A 17697-nucleotide genomic window follows, 5' to 3' on the forward strand; every position below is an offset into this window, starting at 1 on the left:
TTTTATAATACACAATGTACTTTTTGTATTTTGCAAAACTTGACCATTTATCAAAATTATGAAATAAAAAAGTGCTAGAAATGAAACACACGATTTATCAACTTATGTTTCATAAAGTTAAAAGATATAATAAAAATCAATTTATGAAAACTACACACAGGATTTGTCCAAGATTCGAACTTGCGCCTACTACATATGTAGGTTACAACTTCGTCATACTTACCACTAGGCCATCGAGCAGTATTAATTGATATAATTATATATGTAATTATACTTACAATAAAATCGTTAACATTAATCATAATAAGTTATGTAAGCTAACGAAACAGCTCCCGATTGAGTCTCGGGTAAATATTGCCAAACAATACTTGCTTATTTAATAATGATAACAGTTTCTTGACAAAATTGCTAAGCAAGTTTGCTTCAAATATGATGTTTTATTATAACATAACATAAATTTATTGCATAAAACTCTTTTACAAAGTTTATAGCAAGAAAGATATAATTGTGGCAAGTACATGAAAACGTGTTTATGAATACACATTACTCAACTTATTGTTCCTCTTTTCTTTATACTTGAACCATTAAACTGATATTTTCTTTTATTTATGATAATACAATAATATTTCTATCCGGCGACTTGATGCTTTAGCATCAAAATCTCTACTTGTTTATATAATGAATTAGGTAACTGAAATATGAACTGTGCTTCCTCAACACCACCCATTGTCCTTAAAGATTTTTAATAGGCTGGAGGCGTTCTTGTGGGTGAAATGAGGTTAAACACTAAGTAAGTGAATATTTTAACAATAAAAAACCAACGGTCGCAACCTCCCGGTCGCTTAATTGTTAAAATTTCACTTTATAAACACTAACATTTACGTAGAAAATACGTTGTACTGTAAAGATTCCCCTAGAAATTAAATTATACTGTGATATCATGCCTTAGAAATTAAATTGTGTTGTCAAATCTTGCCTTATAAATAAAGTTGTTTAGAAATATCTTGTCGTAGAAATTAAATTGTACTTTAAATATCTTGCTGCCAATATACTTAGATATTTTGCTTAAAAAGTAGACTTTGTTACTTATTGCTAAGAACAGTTTGGTGGTATTGTGCTAAGAATTAATGTATCTCTAAAGTTGTGCATATTCATGTGTATCAAATATGAGAGACATCTGTATATTTAATCTCTTTTGACAATCAATAAATTATATAAAAGTATTTTATAAGATATAGCATTTATACTCTTGAAGGTGTATTAGATACTACACTGAACTAAAGCAAAGAATCTTACATGTTGTGCCTTTAGTTAACGCTAGCCATGCTGAGTATCTGAAATGGATTTGTTTATCTTTTAAAACCAGTTGTATGGAAAATTTAAAACAATTACACTAACTGAATAGAAAACAGTGCAGAATATGATCAGACAGAATGAATCTTGGTGTACAGTGGTCCCAATGATGTATCCAATTGCTGGCAGCAGGATCAAGCTTGCAGATATTGCCACAATTCCTGAAAATACTCAGTATATGAATTAAGATTTTCTTCAATGTCGAGAATCTCTCTTTTTTACATTTTTCACAACAGCAGTGTTAAGTTCAGTTGTTAAAAGTTGCCACATACTATTATACTCGTATATTATTGTATTATATTTTTCTGTTCCCTCGGGATCATTGGTTCCAATTCTTTATTATGTTGAAGATTTAATACTGCTTAAGTCGGTGTTATGGTGCGTAAGAGATGTTGTTCCTTTCAGTATTTCTCAAGTATGCAATTTAAATGTTATTATTGATTATATTGATCTTAATTAAAAGATATCTCCGTTTCCAGATTTTAGTGCAAACACTGCAAACATTGCAAGCTCTTCAAAATTATTTTTAAATCATTAGTTAATATGTCCAAAATCATCTTTAGAAATGCATTTGATTATTATGTCAGAAATTTATAATATTCAGGCAATGATAATGGCAAAATATCCTAGAAGAAGACTAAATACTTCCACATTATTATCATATTATGCTGAGTTTTTCCTGTCTCGTTGGTAAAGTATTTGCTGTAACATAAATATAGTGTGTCCCATTAAAAATGGAAATGAACTTTTATCTGGTGTGAATTAACAAAACGAGGTTGAAAAATAATTTAACTATTTTTGCAAACTAAATAAAGTCACCCTCGTGATTTTTCAGGATTTTACTCTAAAGTGTCTACTTTTCTTGTGAAAGCAAATTTTGATTTCTCCATGGTAAATTTTCCGTAGCCATTGCCGAAGTACTCTTCATTTGAAGATGAACGGGAGAAAGCACGTGCCATGTTTCTAAAATATTCATGAAGTTCTCGGGGTCGTTTCATGATTATATCTACAAGATGTAACAGTTTAGTTGCAATGCATGATGGAAAACTTTTTTTAAAAAAATGAAAAATAAGCACCAAGAACATCGAGTCACATGGAGTAGATCAAGAATTTGCACTTACTTTTAAGCTGAATAGAATCCCTATGAATTTCGAAATAGACTAGATCTTTATAAACGTCACGACAAATTCGCATTCTGAAGATTCCTTCATTACCACATTCTATCCAGTTCCGTAGATCCCATTTTTTACTTTGAAACTCCTGAATGACATGACTCCTACACTTAATATGATGATCCAGATTTTTTTTAAACTGTTAATCCGTCTAGAGCTATTAAAACATTGTTCAATTTGTGGAGCTATCTGGGTTAGCAAATGAAATATGTAAATGAAACACATCATAATTCAGCATATTCCAAATCCATAATTCAAGAACGGCCCATCAGTTTTAGTTGTCAACATCACAATGCTTATAACTCTTGAAAATGGATTCCTGACGACAAAAACTTGATAACGTCAACAACTATTTACGAAATATATGACGTCACAACAATGAAAAACATGCCTAGAGATATTGACGCCATGGTTAACATGACATTAATTTAAATGATTTTACTATTATATTAAATAAAAAATGGAATGTTCAAATTTGATAGGACAGACTTTTATGTTAGTTACTTTACCGTGGTACATGATTATAGATATTAGAAATTAATTTCATCACATATTTGACCAGCATTTTGAGCGCGTCATGAAAAGCCAACTATAATGGATTTGCTTGCAGTTTCCATCTAGCTTGTGATATTTGTGAAGCGCAACTCCTTAGACCTGGTCATGCGCAGGCATTTTGTTATTATCAGCTGGATGAACAAACCCATTAGATGTAGTGGAATTTTTCAGAGCGACTCAATTTTTATCTATTATCAAGCCTATTTGGTATTACACATAAATGTGACATGACGCATTAGAATCGTTGGAATTATCTACTCAGAGATGAAAATCTTATGAGATGGATACAAGAATTTGGGATAATTTTACAAATACTGTAATTTATTCAGTTATTTTAGAAATGTAATGATTAAACGGTCATAGTTTTTTATAATTCCAGTGAACTCAATAAGTGTTACAAATGGTATTTAAATAAGTGCAAGATTTAAAATATGGGCGGTCCTGACATTCAACCACATGTCCAAAAATGCTGGAGGCTAGTGTTAGGTATTTCAACGAAATTTGGAATATGACCATGTTTTCCCATTTTTTGGTATCAGTATTGATAAAATATGATAAACAAGATCAACAAGGAAAGGCGGCCTCCATGCGACCTAGCAACAAGAACGAGTGGCAAGAAGCCAAGGAGGCCCCCGAACAAAAACAAGACAGGGCGGAGCATGGACAGGCTTATCAAGAATTACAAAATGAAACATAAAAAGACATGAAATAAACCGACAAGGAAAGTTCCTGGAAGAAAAGGTAAATTAAAAAGTGGATGATATTACACAATGTTGTTGCAAAATCTCGTTTAACAATTTATAGCTTATTATGGATAAATGAATATGTTAAGACAACATGTGTCTTGTTTCAGATTTATTCTGCTCCGAAGACATAGAGTGTAAAAACGGAGGATACTCATCTGTTGTAAAAGGAGAGTGTACGTGCAGATGTCCTATTGGATTGGATCCTAAAACAAAGTGCTCAACACAAGAATTAACAGGTCTCTAATATAATATTATGAACGATCAATATTTAAACCCTACATTGGTTCCGCTTCCTATATTGTTTTCATTTTTGAACTAACCATTAACAGTTTTAACAGAGATATCAAGATGAAAATATAAAATTTGTCAGCCAACAGCATAGGTTCAATTACACAGCAATCGTATTTTCTTAGTAATTTTGTAGAGATATGTAAAGTCAAGTCAGTTCATTGTCGTTAGAATATCAGGTTTTGCAAAAATACAAAAAGCTTCACGGGACACTATCATCTAGTGAGTTCAAAGTGTCAGTATTAGAAATTTTATTGTTTTTAAGCTGTTTCTTATTCTTTAATGTCAGATAGCACATTGGTTGACCGACAATGGCCTGCAGGTTCATTTGCCATACTTAATTCTGTGAATGGGTGTCCCGAGGGCTTTGATCTAGGATGGCAGTATCATAAACCGCCGAACTATGTATGGGGATCAACGCCGTATCATGCAACACCTTCATGGGGTTGGTGGAGTGTACAGCACGAGTTTTGCAGTCGCACAGATGAAGTTAATGATGGTCCAGAGTGGCCTCCAGGAAGTTACTGTATTTACAGAAAGGGTGGCAGCTGTCCTACAGGTATATCTTAATAGTTATTAGTGATGTTTTTCGAAACGTGTTTATATTTGTTTAAAGATGCATACTCGAGTTTCTTTGTATAGATTTATTGTTGTTAGTAAGTTAGTTAGTTTTTGTTTTGTTTTGCTGGGTTTTAGGTGATACCGACTAGGTCAAAAGGTCATATGGTGATTTCCAGCGTAACCGGTGGAGGAAGACCTTAGTTGTCCCTCACTGCATAATTTCAGGCACGAGCCACAGACATTACATTAGCTAGCTGGCTTGATCGCTTTCTCAAATGCAACACTCCAAAATCCTTGGCTGGAATCGAACTCACTGTGTGAGGGGCGAGTGGTTTGAAGTCTGGTTTCTCATTGTCAAACCCAAAATGATCAATCAGAATTTGTCAATCTGTTCATTTGGTCAATGTGACTTTCGATACACATACAGTGTTACCCAGATGCTAAAGGACGCCGAGTAGATAATAATAAAAATTGTAATAAAAGTAATAATCATGATAATATTAATTAATTAATTAATTAATTAATTAATTAATTAATTAATTATCATATTCATACCCACACAAACGAAATTTAGGAGATTATAAAGGATTGAGCTTGTCGGTACGTCGGTACATTTCATGATGCTTCCGGAAGATCACTAGAATGAGAATGTCGTAAACAAACTTGGTATATATCAAGCTTATGCAGAAACCTCGGTTGAGATAGTAATTGGGCCGTCTGGGGTCAAGGTTTACTGTGATTAGAAATAGAAAAAAATGTTTTCCGAATGTAATTAGAATTAGGAATGATAGTATAATCAAATTTAGTATATAGCAAGTTTATATGAAGACCCGGTGAAGATTATTTTTAAACCTAATGGGGGCAAGGTCCCTGTTACTAAAAAAAAGAAAAATGGTTTACGATTGATAACTTGAGTAAGGAATGGAATATTGTAATAAAACTTAGCATACAGCAAGGTTATGAGCTTATGTAGAGACCTAGTTTGGGATTGCTGATGGATCCCCTATGATCAAGGTAAAGGTCACAGTTACTTAAAATAGAAAAATGATTTATGGAAGATAACTAAAGTTGGGGATGAAATATTGTAATTAAACTTGGTATATAACGAGCTTATAAAGAGATCTAGAGGTCAATGTCACTGTTACTAAAAAGGGGGGAAAATCAGGAAAATAACTAGAGTTAGGAATGAGATATTATAATCTAACTTTGTATAACAAGATTATGAATAGCACTCACTTGGGATCGTCTTTTGACCTCCTTCGGGCAAGGTCTTTTTATTGACAATAACTACAATTAAGAATGAAATATTTTAATTAGACTTGATGTATAGAAAGTTTATGTAAAGACCTGGATTGGAATTGTTTTTGTCACATCTAGAGTCAAGGTCACTGTTACTAAATTGGTAAAATATTTTCAAGACCATAATTAGAGTTAGGAATAAGAAATTATTATCAAACTTTGTATAAAGCAAGCTTACTTTAAGATCTTGTTAGGTATTTGGTTTAGTCTCCCTAGGGTTGAGGTGGTCAAGGTCTCCGTTATTAAAATAAGATACATGGTTTCTAAACATACCTTCCGTTTTCCAATGATTACTTTTTAATGAGACAATGAATTGTACGGTTTGATTCAAATTTTCTACCATTTTTTCATAGTAACCTCACTTTTTCTAACCTAGACCACTTACTTTTCAAAAAGTTATTTTATCTAATAATGGAGAGTCTCCGGTTTTGAGCTTATGTAGAGACATAGCTTGAGATTGCTGATGGATCCCCTATGATCAAGGTAAAGGTCACAGTTACTTAAAATATAAAAATGATTTATGGAAGATAACTAAAGTTGGGGATGAAATATTGTAATTAAACTTGGTATATAACGAGCTTATAAAGAGATCTAGAGGTCAATGTCACTGTTACTAAAAAGGGGGGAAAATCAGGAAAATAACTAGAGTTAGGAATGAGATATTATAATCTAACTTTGTATAACAAGATTATGAATAGCACTCACTTGGGATCGTCTTTTGACCTCCTTCGGGCAAGGTCTTTTTATTGAAAAAGAAAAATGGTGTTCGGGCAATAACTACGATTAAGAATGAAATATTTTAATTAGACTTGATGTATAGAAAGTTTATGTAAAGACCTGGATTGGAATTGTTTTTGTCACATCTAGGGTCAAGGTCACTGTTACTAAAATAGTAAAATATTTTCAAGACCATAATTAGAGTTAGGAATAAGAAATTATTATCAAGCTTTGTATAAAGCAAGCTTACTTTAAGATCTTGTTAGGTATTGGGTTTAGTCCCCCTAGGGTTGAGGTGGTCAAGGTCTCCGTTATTAAAATAAGAAACATGGTTTCTAAACATACCTTCCGTTTTCCAATGATTACTTTTTAATGAGACAATGAATTGTACGGTTTGATTCAAATTTTCTACCATTTTTTCATAGTAACCTCACTTTTTCTAACCTAGACCACTTACTTTTCAAAAAGTTATTTTATCTAATAATGGAGAGTCTCCGGTTTTGAGCTTATGTAGAGACATAGCTTGAGATTGCTGATGGATCCCCTATGATCAAGGTAAAGGTCACAGTTACTTAAAATAGAAAAATGATTTATGGAAGATAACTAAAGTTGGGGATGAAATATTATTATTAAACTTGGTATATAACGAGCTTATCAAGAGATCTAGAGGTCAATGTCACTGTTACTAAAAAAGGGCCCGGGGAAAAATCAGGAAAATAACCAGAATTAGGAATGAGATATTATAATCTCACTTTGTATAACAAGCTTATGAATAGCGATCACTTGAGCTATATGTAAATCCCTGTAATATAAATTTTGTACAGTTCTATTTCACTTTTCAAATTTTCTTAGTGGTTTGACGTTGTATGTCTTCGAATGGACTTTTGCAGAAAATTAAGACAGTAATACAGATTCCAGTATATATTTGTATAACTATATCTTTATAAAAAATACATGTGTATCTGTAAAGATAGAGGTACAGGTATGCTAATAAAGAAACAGGTAAAGGTATATACCAAAGTTCAAAAGACCTTATCTTCGACAACTCTGACTTCAGGTTTTGACACGGGCTACATTCAAATGGACGATGCTCCCACTGGCAGGACTAACGTTACTGCAGGAGAACTCCCCGACGGTGTTTATGGAGCAAACACGCGCTGGGAATTTTGTTGCCGCTCGGATTTTGCTGGTCAAGTAGAGTTTCCAACTAAAAGTTCGTTTATATTATTCCACAGGGGAAGTGGATGTCTGGACGTTAAAGGTAAATGTAGTCAGTCTTTAATATTATGCAACAATAACAACATAAACTTTATTAAGCTCAAGCCATTATAACAAGCATGTGAGCATACAGTGTATAATATCAATATGAATACAAAATCTAGTTGTCAGATGAGGTAAACTCTCAAAATTGTTAAAAAAAATAATATTAAAGGTTTAAAAGCTTGATATTAAACAAAACATTCAGGCATATTCAATGTAAACTTAATTCAGTATTATCATAAGAACTTTTTGATAATTAAATAATTGATTGCATAAAATTATTTTAAAGAAGAATAAATAAAATGCATGTGATAAAATTCTTGTTTGTGTAACCAAATGATACTATACGGTATTTACTGAGTACTTTACTGAAATCAGTTGAAGGCTAGCATAATTTTTTAAGGATAAAGGTAATTAAATCTAAGGAAATACTCCGGCAAAGTCAGAAAAAAATTGACATCAGGCTAGGTGAATATGAATGGATCAAATGTATATTTGGTGATCACATGATGCAAACACTGGTAGTTCATTGGTTATATTTACAAAGTGTGAATCTTTCAGTGGTAAATCTTTGCCACCAGTGTAGAACCAGACCAGTCGTGCGATCCTCTTTTAATGTAAAATTTCAGAATCAAAATTTCCGAAAATAACAGAAACTTGGCAGGTCCATTTAAGAAGTTCAAGAGGCTACGTGTGAATGTGAAAGAATAGTAAACTTCGTCATAGAAGTAAACAATATATTATGTATACCGCGCATACAGCAGTAATTACATTTTGGAAAAAAAAGGAAACTTCGCAGTGTTGGACATACATTAGATATTTTGCGTCATTTTAAATCAGTTTTGGTTAATCTTAAAATGAAAAAGACTGTCAACTATTGATATAGAACCAGGAGAAGAAATTGCCTTGAAGAAGTGCTTACACTTTTTTCGAAATAATTATGAAATTGTATCTGAATTATCATAATTACTTACACTAATGGTAACATAATTACTTTCAAAATTATAATTATTTTTATATGAAATATGTTTTAAGAATCGATGTTTATTTATGGATCTTTTACACGTAAACTTAACTTTAATGTGTTATAGAGTTAATGTTTTAATTGGTGTTCGAGTGCATGATGATGAAACACTTATACGTTGACGAAACACTTATACGTTATACATTTTGTATCTTTTACGTAGAGCATAGTAATAAACTTTAAATTGTGACTAGTAAACTTTTGCCACGTTGATAACAGTGTAAGAAACGATAATGTCTGGTTCTTAAAATGTTGATTTTACCAATAATGGACAGTAAGTAAGTGTTTTCCATTCACTTGAGTTTGTGGCTGCGTGATTAATGCGATATACTTGAGTCGTATGCAGGCGGTGATAGTAAAAGGCGTTGGAGCACTCTTTTAGCGATTTTGATGAGAAAGGGTTAATTAAAATGATCATTTAAAATCTTACTGTTGTTCCTTTCATCCTGATGATTTTCACATGAAGCTAAGCTTAATCCAGGCAGCCTTGTGCAAATACTTTATAGCAACAAACATTGTAGTAACTTTAGAATTTAACAATACTATTTTTTTTCAGGAATGACTTCATCTGAAGAATATTTTACTTGGCGAAGTGATACTGCTGACAACTATCATGAATTCGGCGGTGAAGTTCCATATCACTATGACTTTAGTGATACACTTTTTAATCTTTACTTCTGTTACTACACGCCCATTAATAAAGGTTTGTTTAGAAATGTATTTCTTTTTTATTGTACTTAAAATATATGTGTAACTGATCTTAGTTCACAAATCATTCTCTTTTTAACATTAACAGGGGAGAATTTCTGGTGACTTAAAATATCACAATTTCAACAATTTCATAATAGGATATATATTATGCAAGATATATCAAAGTTCAATGCTTGTACATGTATATATCAATATATTTTACATTATTATATTCAAGTATTCCGTTCTTAGTTCAAAGCTGTTCAAAACATACATATCATATGTGAATATAACTCCTTACCTCATTCTTTATAAGTTATTGCCCTATGTTTGTTTTAATGCATATTTTTACCCAAACAGTACTGATGAAGGTAAATAGATAATACATGAAATTCGACCTTGGTTAAAGTAGTTGACAAGAATGACAACTCTTCACATTCTAATTTTGGGATAATTATTTTTTCTGTGCTAAATTTTCAATTTTTATTGTGTTTGTCCAAACCATAACGCATTATATTTGAGAGACATCAGCTGTAATAGGTAAATACCTCTCATTGACCAATTGACCAACAATGTAGTTGGAATTATTAAATTGCCCTATGGAATGATAGTGTGTGATAATAGACTAATCTTTTTTTAATTAGATTTTCATCTAACGGCTTAAATCATTTTTATTTTTTTTATTTTGACATTGATTATTAAACAGTTACGAGAATAATTTGATTAAATCATTGCATACGGAATAAATAACATTTTTATTATTTTATATTTGTTTTCCATTCAGCACGATGTATTTGTTTATAATCAAAACATTTTTTAAATATCGTTCAAATTAAGAATTTTGCAGTATTTTATAATCACTAATTAATAATTATTTATTTAATTGATTATTATTATTGGTTTATATTTATGATGATATTTTTTTTCTTGATAATACGTATATTTTTACTTTCAACAACATTAACATCATTTTCCAAATGAATATATAATACCAAATATGCTCTACATTGACACGAATTTTAACACCAATTATCGCAGCAGTTGTCGCCTTCTTTGACATAAACACCTTTCTTATAACTCTGAGGATTTTGCAGCCGCCAGCTTAGCCCTGTAGGAGGCGCATTAGATTAGATATTCTGAGGTCGTTGGTTTGATCCTCAGGAAAGTCGAATTTTATCCATGATAATTTGAGCCGCGTCACGACAAAACCAACATAGTGCGTTTACGACCAGCATGGATGCAGACAGCGCAGTCTAATCAGGATCCATGCTGTTCGCTTACAAACCCTATAACAAGTAGAGAGACTGATAGCGAACAGCATGGATCCTGATCAGACTGCGCGGATGCGCAGGCTGGTCTGGATCCATGCTGGTCGCAAACCCATTATGTTGGTTTTGTGGTGACGCGGCTCATTTATCACTGACTCTGTGTATAATGTTCATTTCTCTGTCACCGCTGATTCAGAAACCACGTGATGTTAGCAGTTGGTCACTTGCGGAGGTAATTACTGGTTATTACTAGTAAGTTATCCAGAAAAATATATTTAGGTGGATTGACAGCCGAGATATGACCAAATTATGTTAAAAAATCGACGTAAGACAAAAAACAAACAAAATATAGAAAGCTCCGTGGCTCGCTGTGGATTATAAGCCCGTCATGTATTTTGGATCTTGAATAACAAAAGGTCAAGGTCTAAGAACTAAGTTTTGAAATTCTGATAAACATCTGACACGATTGTAATATAAAGAAAGTGCAAAATTATGATGTTTTTTAATCGTTTGGTTAAAATCAAGGACATTTAAACATGTAAGTTAACGCCCAAACAGTTTGAACTCGGGGAAAATAAATACTTTCAATTGCAAAATGTTTAAATAGAGGGATAATATTAAAGACAATTTTAATGAAAACTACGGTATTCCTCATGAATTTACTAAAGTCACGATTTCAACATATTGAATTCACGATTTTATTGTAAAGAAGTCAACTGCATGATTTTTAGATTTAAACATTTCTATTTTAAGTTAAAATCGTTAATTTATGATGTTGAAATCGTGCATTTGGGAAGTTGAAATAGTCAAATTTAAAACGTGAATTTATGAAGTTAAAATCTTGAATTTGTGAAGTTAAAGCAAAGTATTCATAAGTTTGAGTACGAAAGACCGGTGGGGACATTTCGACTTCATGAATTCCCGATCTCATTTTCGTGAATTCACAATTTTATCTTTCTGAATTCACGATTTCATCTTCATGAATTCACGAGTTTAACTTTACGAAGTTGAAATCGTGAAGTTGATATTGTGAATTCGTAAAGTTGAAATCGTGAATTCGTGAAGTTGAAATCGTAAATTCAGGAAGTTAAACTCGTGAATTCATGAAGTAGAAATCGTGAATTTATGAAGTTAAAGTTTGTGAACTTGAAATCGTGACTTTGTGAACTTGAAATATTTTTTAATTCATGAAGCTGAAGTCGTGAGTATACATGTAGTTGAAAACGTGAATTCACGACGCTAAAATTGAATAGTGAATTAACGAAGATGAAATCGGGAATTCATAAAGTTTAAATGTTCCCACCGGTTTTCGTATTTGAGGCATTATTTCATAAGAATCCATTCATTGAAATCGCGAATTCTTAAAGTTAAAATCGTGAATTCAAACAGTTAAAATTGTGATTTTGTGAAGTTTAAATGATGAAGACAATATGTTGAAATCGCGATTTCTTGAAGTCGTAAACATTAAATAAAATCACATGAAATTAAAATGTCCCCGCCTTACATTTATGGACAACGACAACAAATTTACGTTTTTAACAATCGGTTATGCGTTAAAGAATTATTGAATTTTCAAGTTTGTTTTCTTCCAGATTGCGGTGGTGTTTTCAACCTTGATTCAACACCGTTGGATATACAAAGCATGAATTATCCTAGTTCATATGATTCCGATATTGACTGTGTCTATACTTTACTGGTAATGATTTAGTTAATTAGTTCATTGACTGGTTTAAACTATTAGATAAGAAAATATAAAAAACACAGTATTTTATTTTAACATATTTTTAACTAAAATTAAACACATCAAATCAATTATTTTCAGTTTTCCTTCTATGTTAAAACGTGATATTCATTAGATACGTGTATTACTATTCCACAGGCGCCTGAAAATAATGTCATTCAGATAGACTTCGAAGAATTTGAGATTGATTGTGAAATGGACACTTTGGAAGTTGCTGCATCCTTACCAGGTCACAAAGGAGCAGCATATTGTGGTTCCGGGTTTAGTAAATCCATTATATCTAGTACTAATTATATGAGAGTGACACTGCGCTCAACAGGGACGAGACAAAGCGGAAATGACATACAATATCGATTTAAAGCGAGAGTCCAGCTTAAAACAGGTTTTCATTTTATTTTTACTTCATTTGTTAACTGGAATTAAAAGCTAAAGATAATTATTCGAGACCAGATAATACGGCCCTGTATGGACGGTTATTAATTGTATTACTCTCACTTAGCGACGTTTGCAACCTTTTAAACTGGCCAAAAACTTGTCAAAATTCTTTTAAATTTACGAGGTACACGGATGTCGCAGTTTTGTATCAATTTGCTGGGAAAACTTTTGGCGGCAAGAGACTTGGTTTATATTAAAGCATAACCGTGTGTGTTGTTTTCTTTTACCTGATGAAATGATAATAAGTAATAATACACAATAAATGGTGTATTGAAACACATATTAGATGATAATAATTATAATAATAATAATAATAATAATAATAACTTTATTCTTTTCACATAAAGTTACAAACCCATGAGTGCCATGGTTAACAATTACTCATTTTACAAACATATATGTCAATGGAGACATAGAATAGCCTCTTATTATCACACATTTTACAAAGGTAAAATGTACTACTGTCATGTCGCCGCTATAAGGCGGAGCTACTACTTTCAGTTTACATATGCGCACTTCGTTTCAAATTCTTAATCATTAAGACTTAGCTAAGTGTTCTACTTAATAAAAAAGCGAGAACTTGGTCAACGTTTCTTCATTAAATCAATTAACTACCGCTTTTAATGTCGGAGTCGTTTTGTTAATAATTCCACGGAGAAAATACAGACAAACACAAACATTTTTGTCATTCTGAACTAACATATACATAAATCACAAATGGAGGACGATTATTATTTAAACATTGATTAATAAATGCACACAGGTCACAGGCACATAAAGGGTAAAGTTTTACTCCCTTTACTGGTTATTTCATTATAATTCCCATGGAATTGTCCTAAAACCCTCAGCGACAAAATTATACAAAAACGTGCTAAAAGTGAAATAACAAAAATCATTCACATCCAATATTTTTAATATTCACATCCAATATAATTCATGACATACTTTTCTCTCCCTAATCAGTTCCTCACCCTGACGATTTTCCAGTAAACGCTAGTTCTCCGTCAAATTTAAAATATGCACAGTTGTCCCTCCAAAAAGATTTTCATCATTTATCTATTTTCATTTTTTGTATAAAGATATTTTATTGTTATTATTTTTCAACATGATAAGAAGTATTGGAGGTGAAGACAATTTTCCCTCATAGATTAACTACGTTTACAATGGCTCCTTATTGAAGACAGCCATTTTAACAATGTTTATGAGTGAATGTTAATTCTGTCCGATTGAAATAAGTGCACGAAATTTGCTTGCGAATACAATTTGAAATTTTCTTAGTATAGCAAATAACCATATACTGATCATTGTGATCATACTATCATATAATTCTGATTTTATAAGAAAAGAAAAAGAGTTGCTTGCTTAATGATGATTCGGAATAATTATTAAACTTCTGATTATATTAAAGAAAGAACAGATGTTATAGAAAGGGAGGGCATCGAAACACGTGACTATCTGAATTGAATGAGGGGGGGGATTAGCCCCCGAGTATAAATATCGGATTTTCGAGTATTCTAATGGTCTTTCTCTTTTAAACCATAAGCAAAAATAAAAACATGTTCCCTGTTGTCACAATATGAAACCCCAGAAAAAAGTAACCAATGAGCATCTGAATATGATATGTCTATTGCTACTGGTTGGGGACCACCAAAACCGGACAACCACCAAACCCGGACGGCCCCAAAAATGCTTTATTTAGAATTTTCTTTGTTCAGTGGTGGTCAGTCATTTTTATATCAACAATAAATGCATGTTTCTTCTAAAATTAAGTAAATAAATTTATTTCAACCCTGTAAATGGTAATATTTTAATGTCTATTTCAAGAATTTTGACGTTGAAATTTGGGGGTCAAGAAAGCAATGCCTGACCTCATATACCAGCTATAATCATTTGCAGAGTAAACAATAGAATATCCAAAACTTCAGCATTTGTTGCTGAAATATTGTATATCATGTTAAAAGTCAAAAATCAAAGCACCCAAGCTTTTATCTGAATTAAATCATGTCATGTCATGTCATGTCTTTCGTCACAATAAGTTACCCCGCCCCCCTAAAAAAACACACAAAAAACGCTTATCAATGGGTATGGTAACGAATACCTGCACTCTAGTTAACGGACTGTGCATGTATATATATACCATTTAACTCTGACACATTTTCAACAGAAAGGTCTCCAAACTATGATACAAACCTCCTTTTTTCAGATACTGCCGAATGTATCACAAATAAAGGTAAAGACAGGAGTTATTCTGGTGTTTCTAGTTATACAAAGAACTTTGAGCCTTGTCTGCCTTGGAACGAGGTTCAAAACTGCAAATACCATAGATTTGCTCCAGAGTAAGTTAAAATTTTGCTTATATTTTATTTCTAGATATGAATAGTCAAAATATTTTATGTTAACTTTATAAATTATGCAATAAATTTCCATTGTAATATGCTCATAAAATTAAACAAGAATCATTGGAAATCTAACAAGGCGTCATTTGATTTTTGTTGTCATATTATATATGTTATTTTGGTTTTGGAGTGATATATGTGGATATATTACCTGCTAAGATTTTATATCACCCGAGCCGTTAGGCGAGGGTGATATTTTATCTTGGCAGGTAATATATCCACATATATCACTCCAAAACCAAAATAATAATTTTATTACCCTTCCCCTGCCGAGTTTAGACGAATTTTAAAAAATCATTGCTGTTTCAAATGAAACGTCGAAATAAGATTCCCTTTAGGGTACCTCTTCGTCACAACATGACGTCACATAAATACATGACGTATTTTTCCCGTACCTAACGAATGTAAACAAGAGAAAAGGAGTAGTCTATTGAACGCACTTTTTTGTAATTAATATCAAGCTTTCACAAGGTCATATTTGTTTTCAATACTCATGGTAATATGTATCATTACTCTACTTTGGTAAATATTTATCATTTGACAGTTAAAAAGTGCTTGTAAATCGGAATTTACACCGCGTAAAATCGAACCGTACGCGCATCACCTCAGCGCATGTTAACAACGTTGGGTACCCAAAGGGAAAATTTAGTGTGTATATTACCCGTCTGGCTCGGTTATATCAATTTCTTTCGGGTGATCAATATCCAATCAAAAAGGCGGAAAAAATCTGAAAGGGTAATAAACATGTATGTCATCAACTGACGTCCCGATGGTCCTTGCTTAACCCTTTGTATATGTTGCGTATTTTTACACTCGAAAGTAATTGCGTATTTTACACTCGAAAGTAAAACAAATTTTTGATAAACAAGGAAATGATAGGAACCGTGTCATATGACATGCGTTACTTTTATGTTGTGGGTTGTGCACTTATACATGCTTCATATACAATATTTTTAATAATTGATAATCTCTGTTATTCTTTTTTTTTTCTTTATATTTTCATTTTTTTTCCTTTTTTTTAATTAAAAAACACCTTTTATTCTAGAACATTTGATGACGATCTATCGGAGAATTACTGTAGATATACTGGACACGGTACCGGGCCATGGTGTTACACGAACGCTGAAACATGTGCACGTGGTTATTGCGATGCCTGCAGCTCAAGTAAGTATTTTTAATATACGAGGGATGATCCAGAATGGCCAAGCATTTGTTTCTATTTGTAATAAGTTTCATGTTGTCTTCCATTACATTTATACCTGCGTAAAGTTTGATGTTTCATCTATTCAATTGGGAAAAAAATTGTACTGCCTTGAATAACCACGGAAACGCCACAGCTACGCAGCACAAAGAAAACCAGCGCCACAAATTTGCTGGAGCTTGGTGTAAAACTCGAAAAACGTCATGCTGAAATTTCACGTAATTTCTTGTGTAATCAAGTTTTAACGATTTGTAGTTGCAACGTTTATTTATTTCAAAAAGTCGTCTTCAAGGCGTCCGGAAAAGGGCGTTTTCATACACATTTGTCAACAGTTCAGAAAACTCCTTCAGAAACATCTAATATGTCAGAGATACTCAAGGGGGTATAGACATTTTTTAGAAAGCGTGACTAAGTAAATCCAATTCGATGGATTCATTTGCTTTCTTATCTAAAAAAAAAAGCGACATTAAACGAAAACTACAACATTTTATTTACCTTATTTTCGTACATTTTAATTTTTAACATCTATTTTTATCATACACATTTTTTATTTAATTAAATGACATAAAGAAATGTTACAAGTCTCATGCCTTCATCTTTAAGATGCATAATTATGATTGTCGGATTCCCCCCTCAACCAAGTCAAACAACTGTTTAATAGTCATAGGTTTAAGGACTCCCTCAACATAATTATTTACCCAATGGGTTGTAAAGCATCGCCCTTAATTAAATTGTGTATACAGCGGCAACTACTTTGAAAACAATTTAATATTTTTAACGTCACCGTTTATGACGTTGTGACAACGTTTAATCTGCACGGTATGCTCATTACAGTTTGCTTAGATATGCATGTTGTGCCCAAAACATGATAATTATTATATGTTTTTGTTTCCTTGTAAAGAAGATATATTACGCATTAATTTAATGTAGTGTTTGTTATATGATTTTTAAAATAAATATTATCTAATTACTGACTTCATTCCGGGTCTTT

The 17697-nt window shown here is 32.1% G+C and overlaps 1 protein-coding gene across 1 annotated transcript in view; it reads left to right on the forward strand.

The window, feature by feature from the left end:
* Positions 1–17697, forward strand: part of LOC132728575 (uncharacterized) — a 47598-nt gene that overhangs the window by 16133 nt on the left and 13768 nt on the right. The window contains exons 11-19 of the mRNA XM_060714235.1: positions 1958–2039; positions 3934–4062; positions 4404–4673; positions 7749–7952; positions 9532–9678; positions 12526–12629; positions 12813–13056; positions 15313–15445; positions 16551–16669. Of these exons, the coding sequence (XP_060570218.1) occupies positions 1958–2039; positions 3934–4062; positions 4404–4673; positions 7749–7952; positions 9532–9678; positions 12526–12629; positions 12813–13056; positions 15313–15445; positions 16551–16669 (1432 nt within the window). The remainder of the gene's footprint in view (positions 1–1957; positions 2040–3933; positions 4063–4403; positions 4674–7748; positions 7953–9531; positions 9679–12525; positions 12630–12812; positions 13057–15312; positions 15446–16550; positions 16670–17697) is intronic.

The sequence above is a fragment of the Ruditapes philippinarum genome, unplaced genomic scaffold (assembly GCF_026571515.1).
Source record: "Ruditapes philippinarum isolate M1 unplaced genomic scaffold, ASM2657151v2 ctg755_1_1_1_1, whole genome shotgun sequence".
Lineage (NCBI taxonomy): Eukaryota > Metazoa > Mollusca > Bivalvia > Venerida > Veneridae > Ruditapes > Ruditapes philippinarum.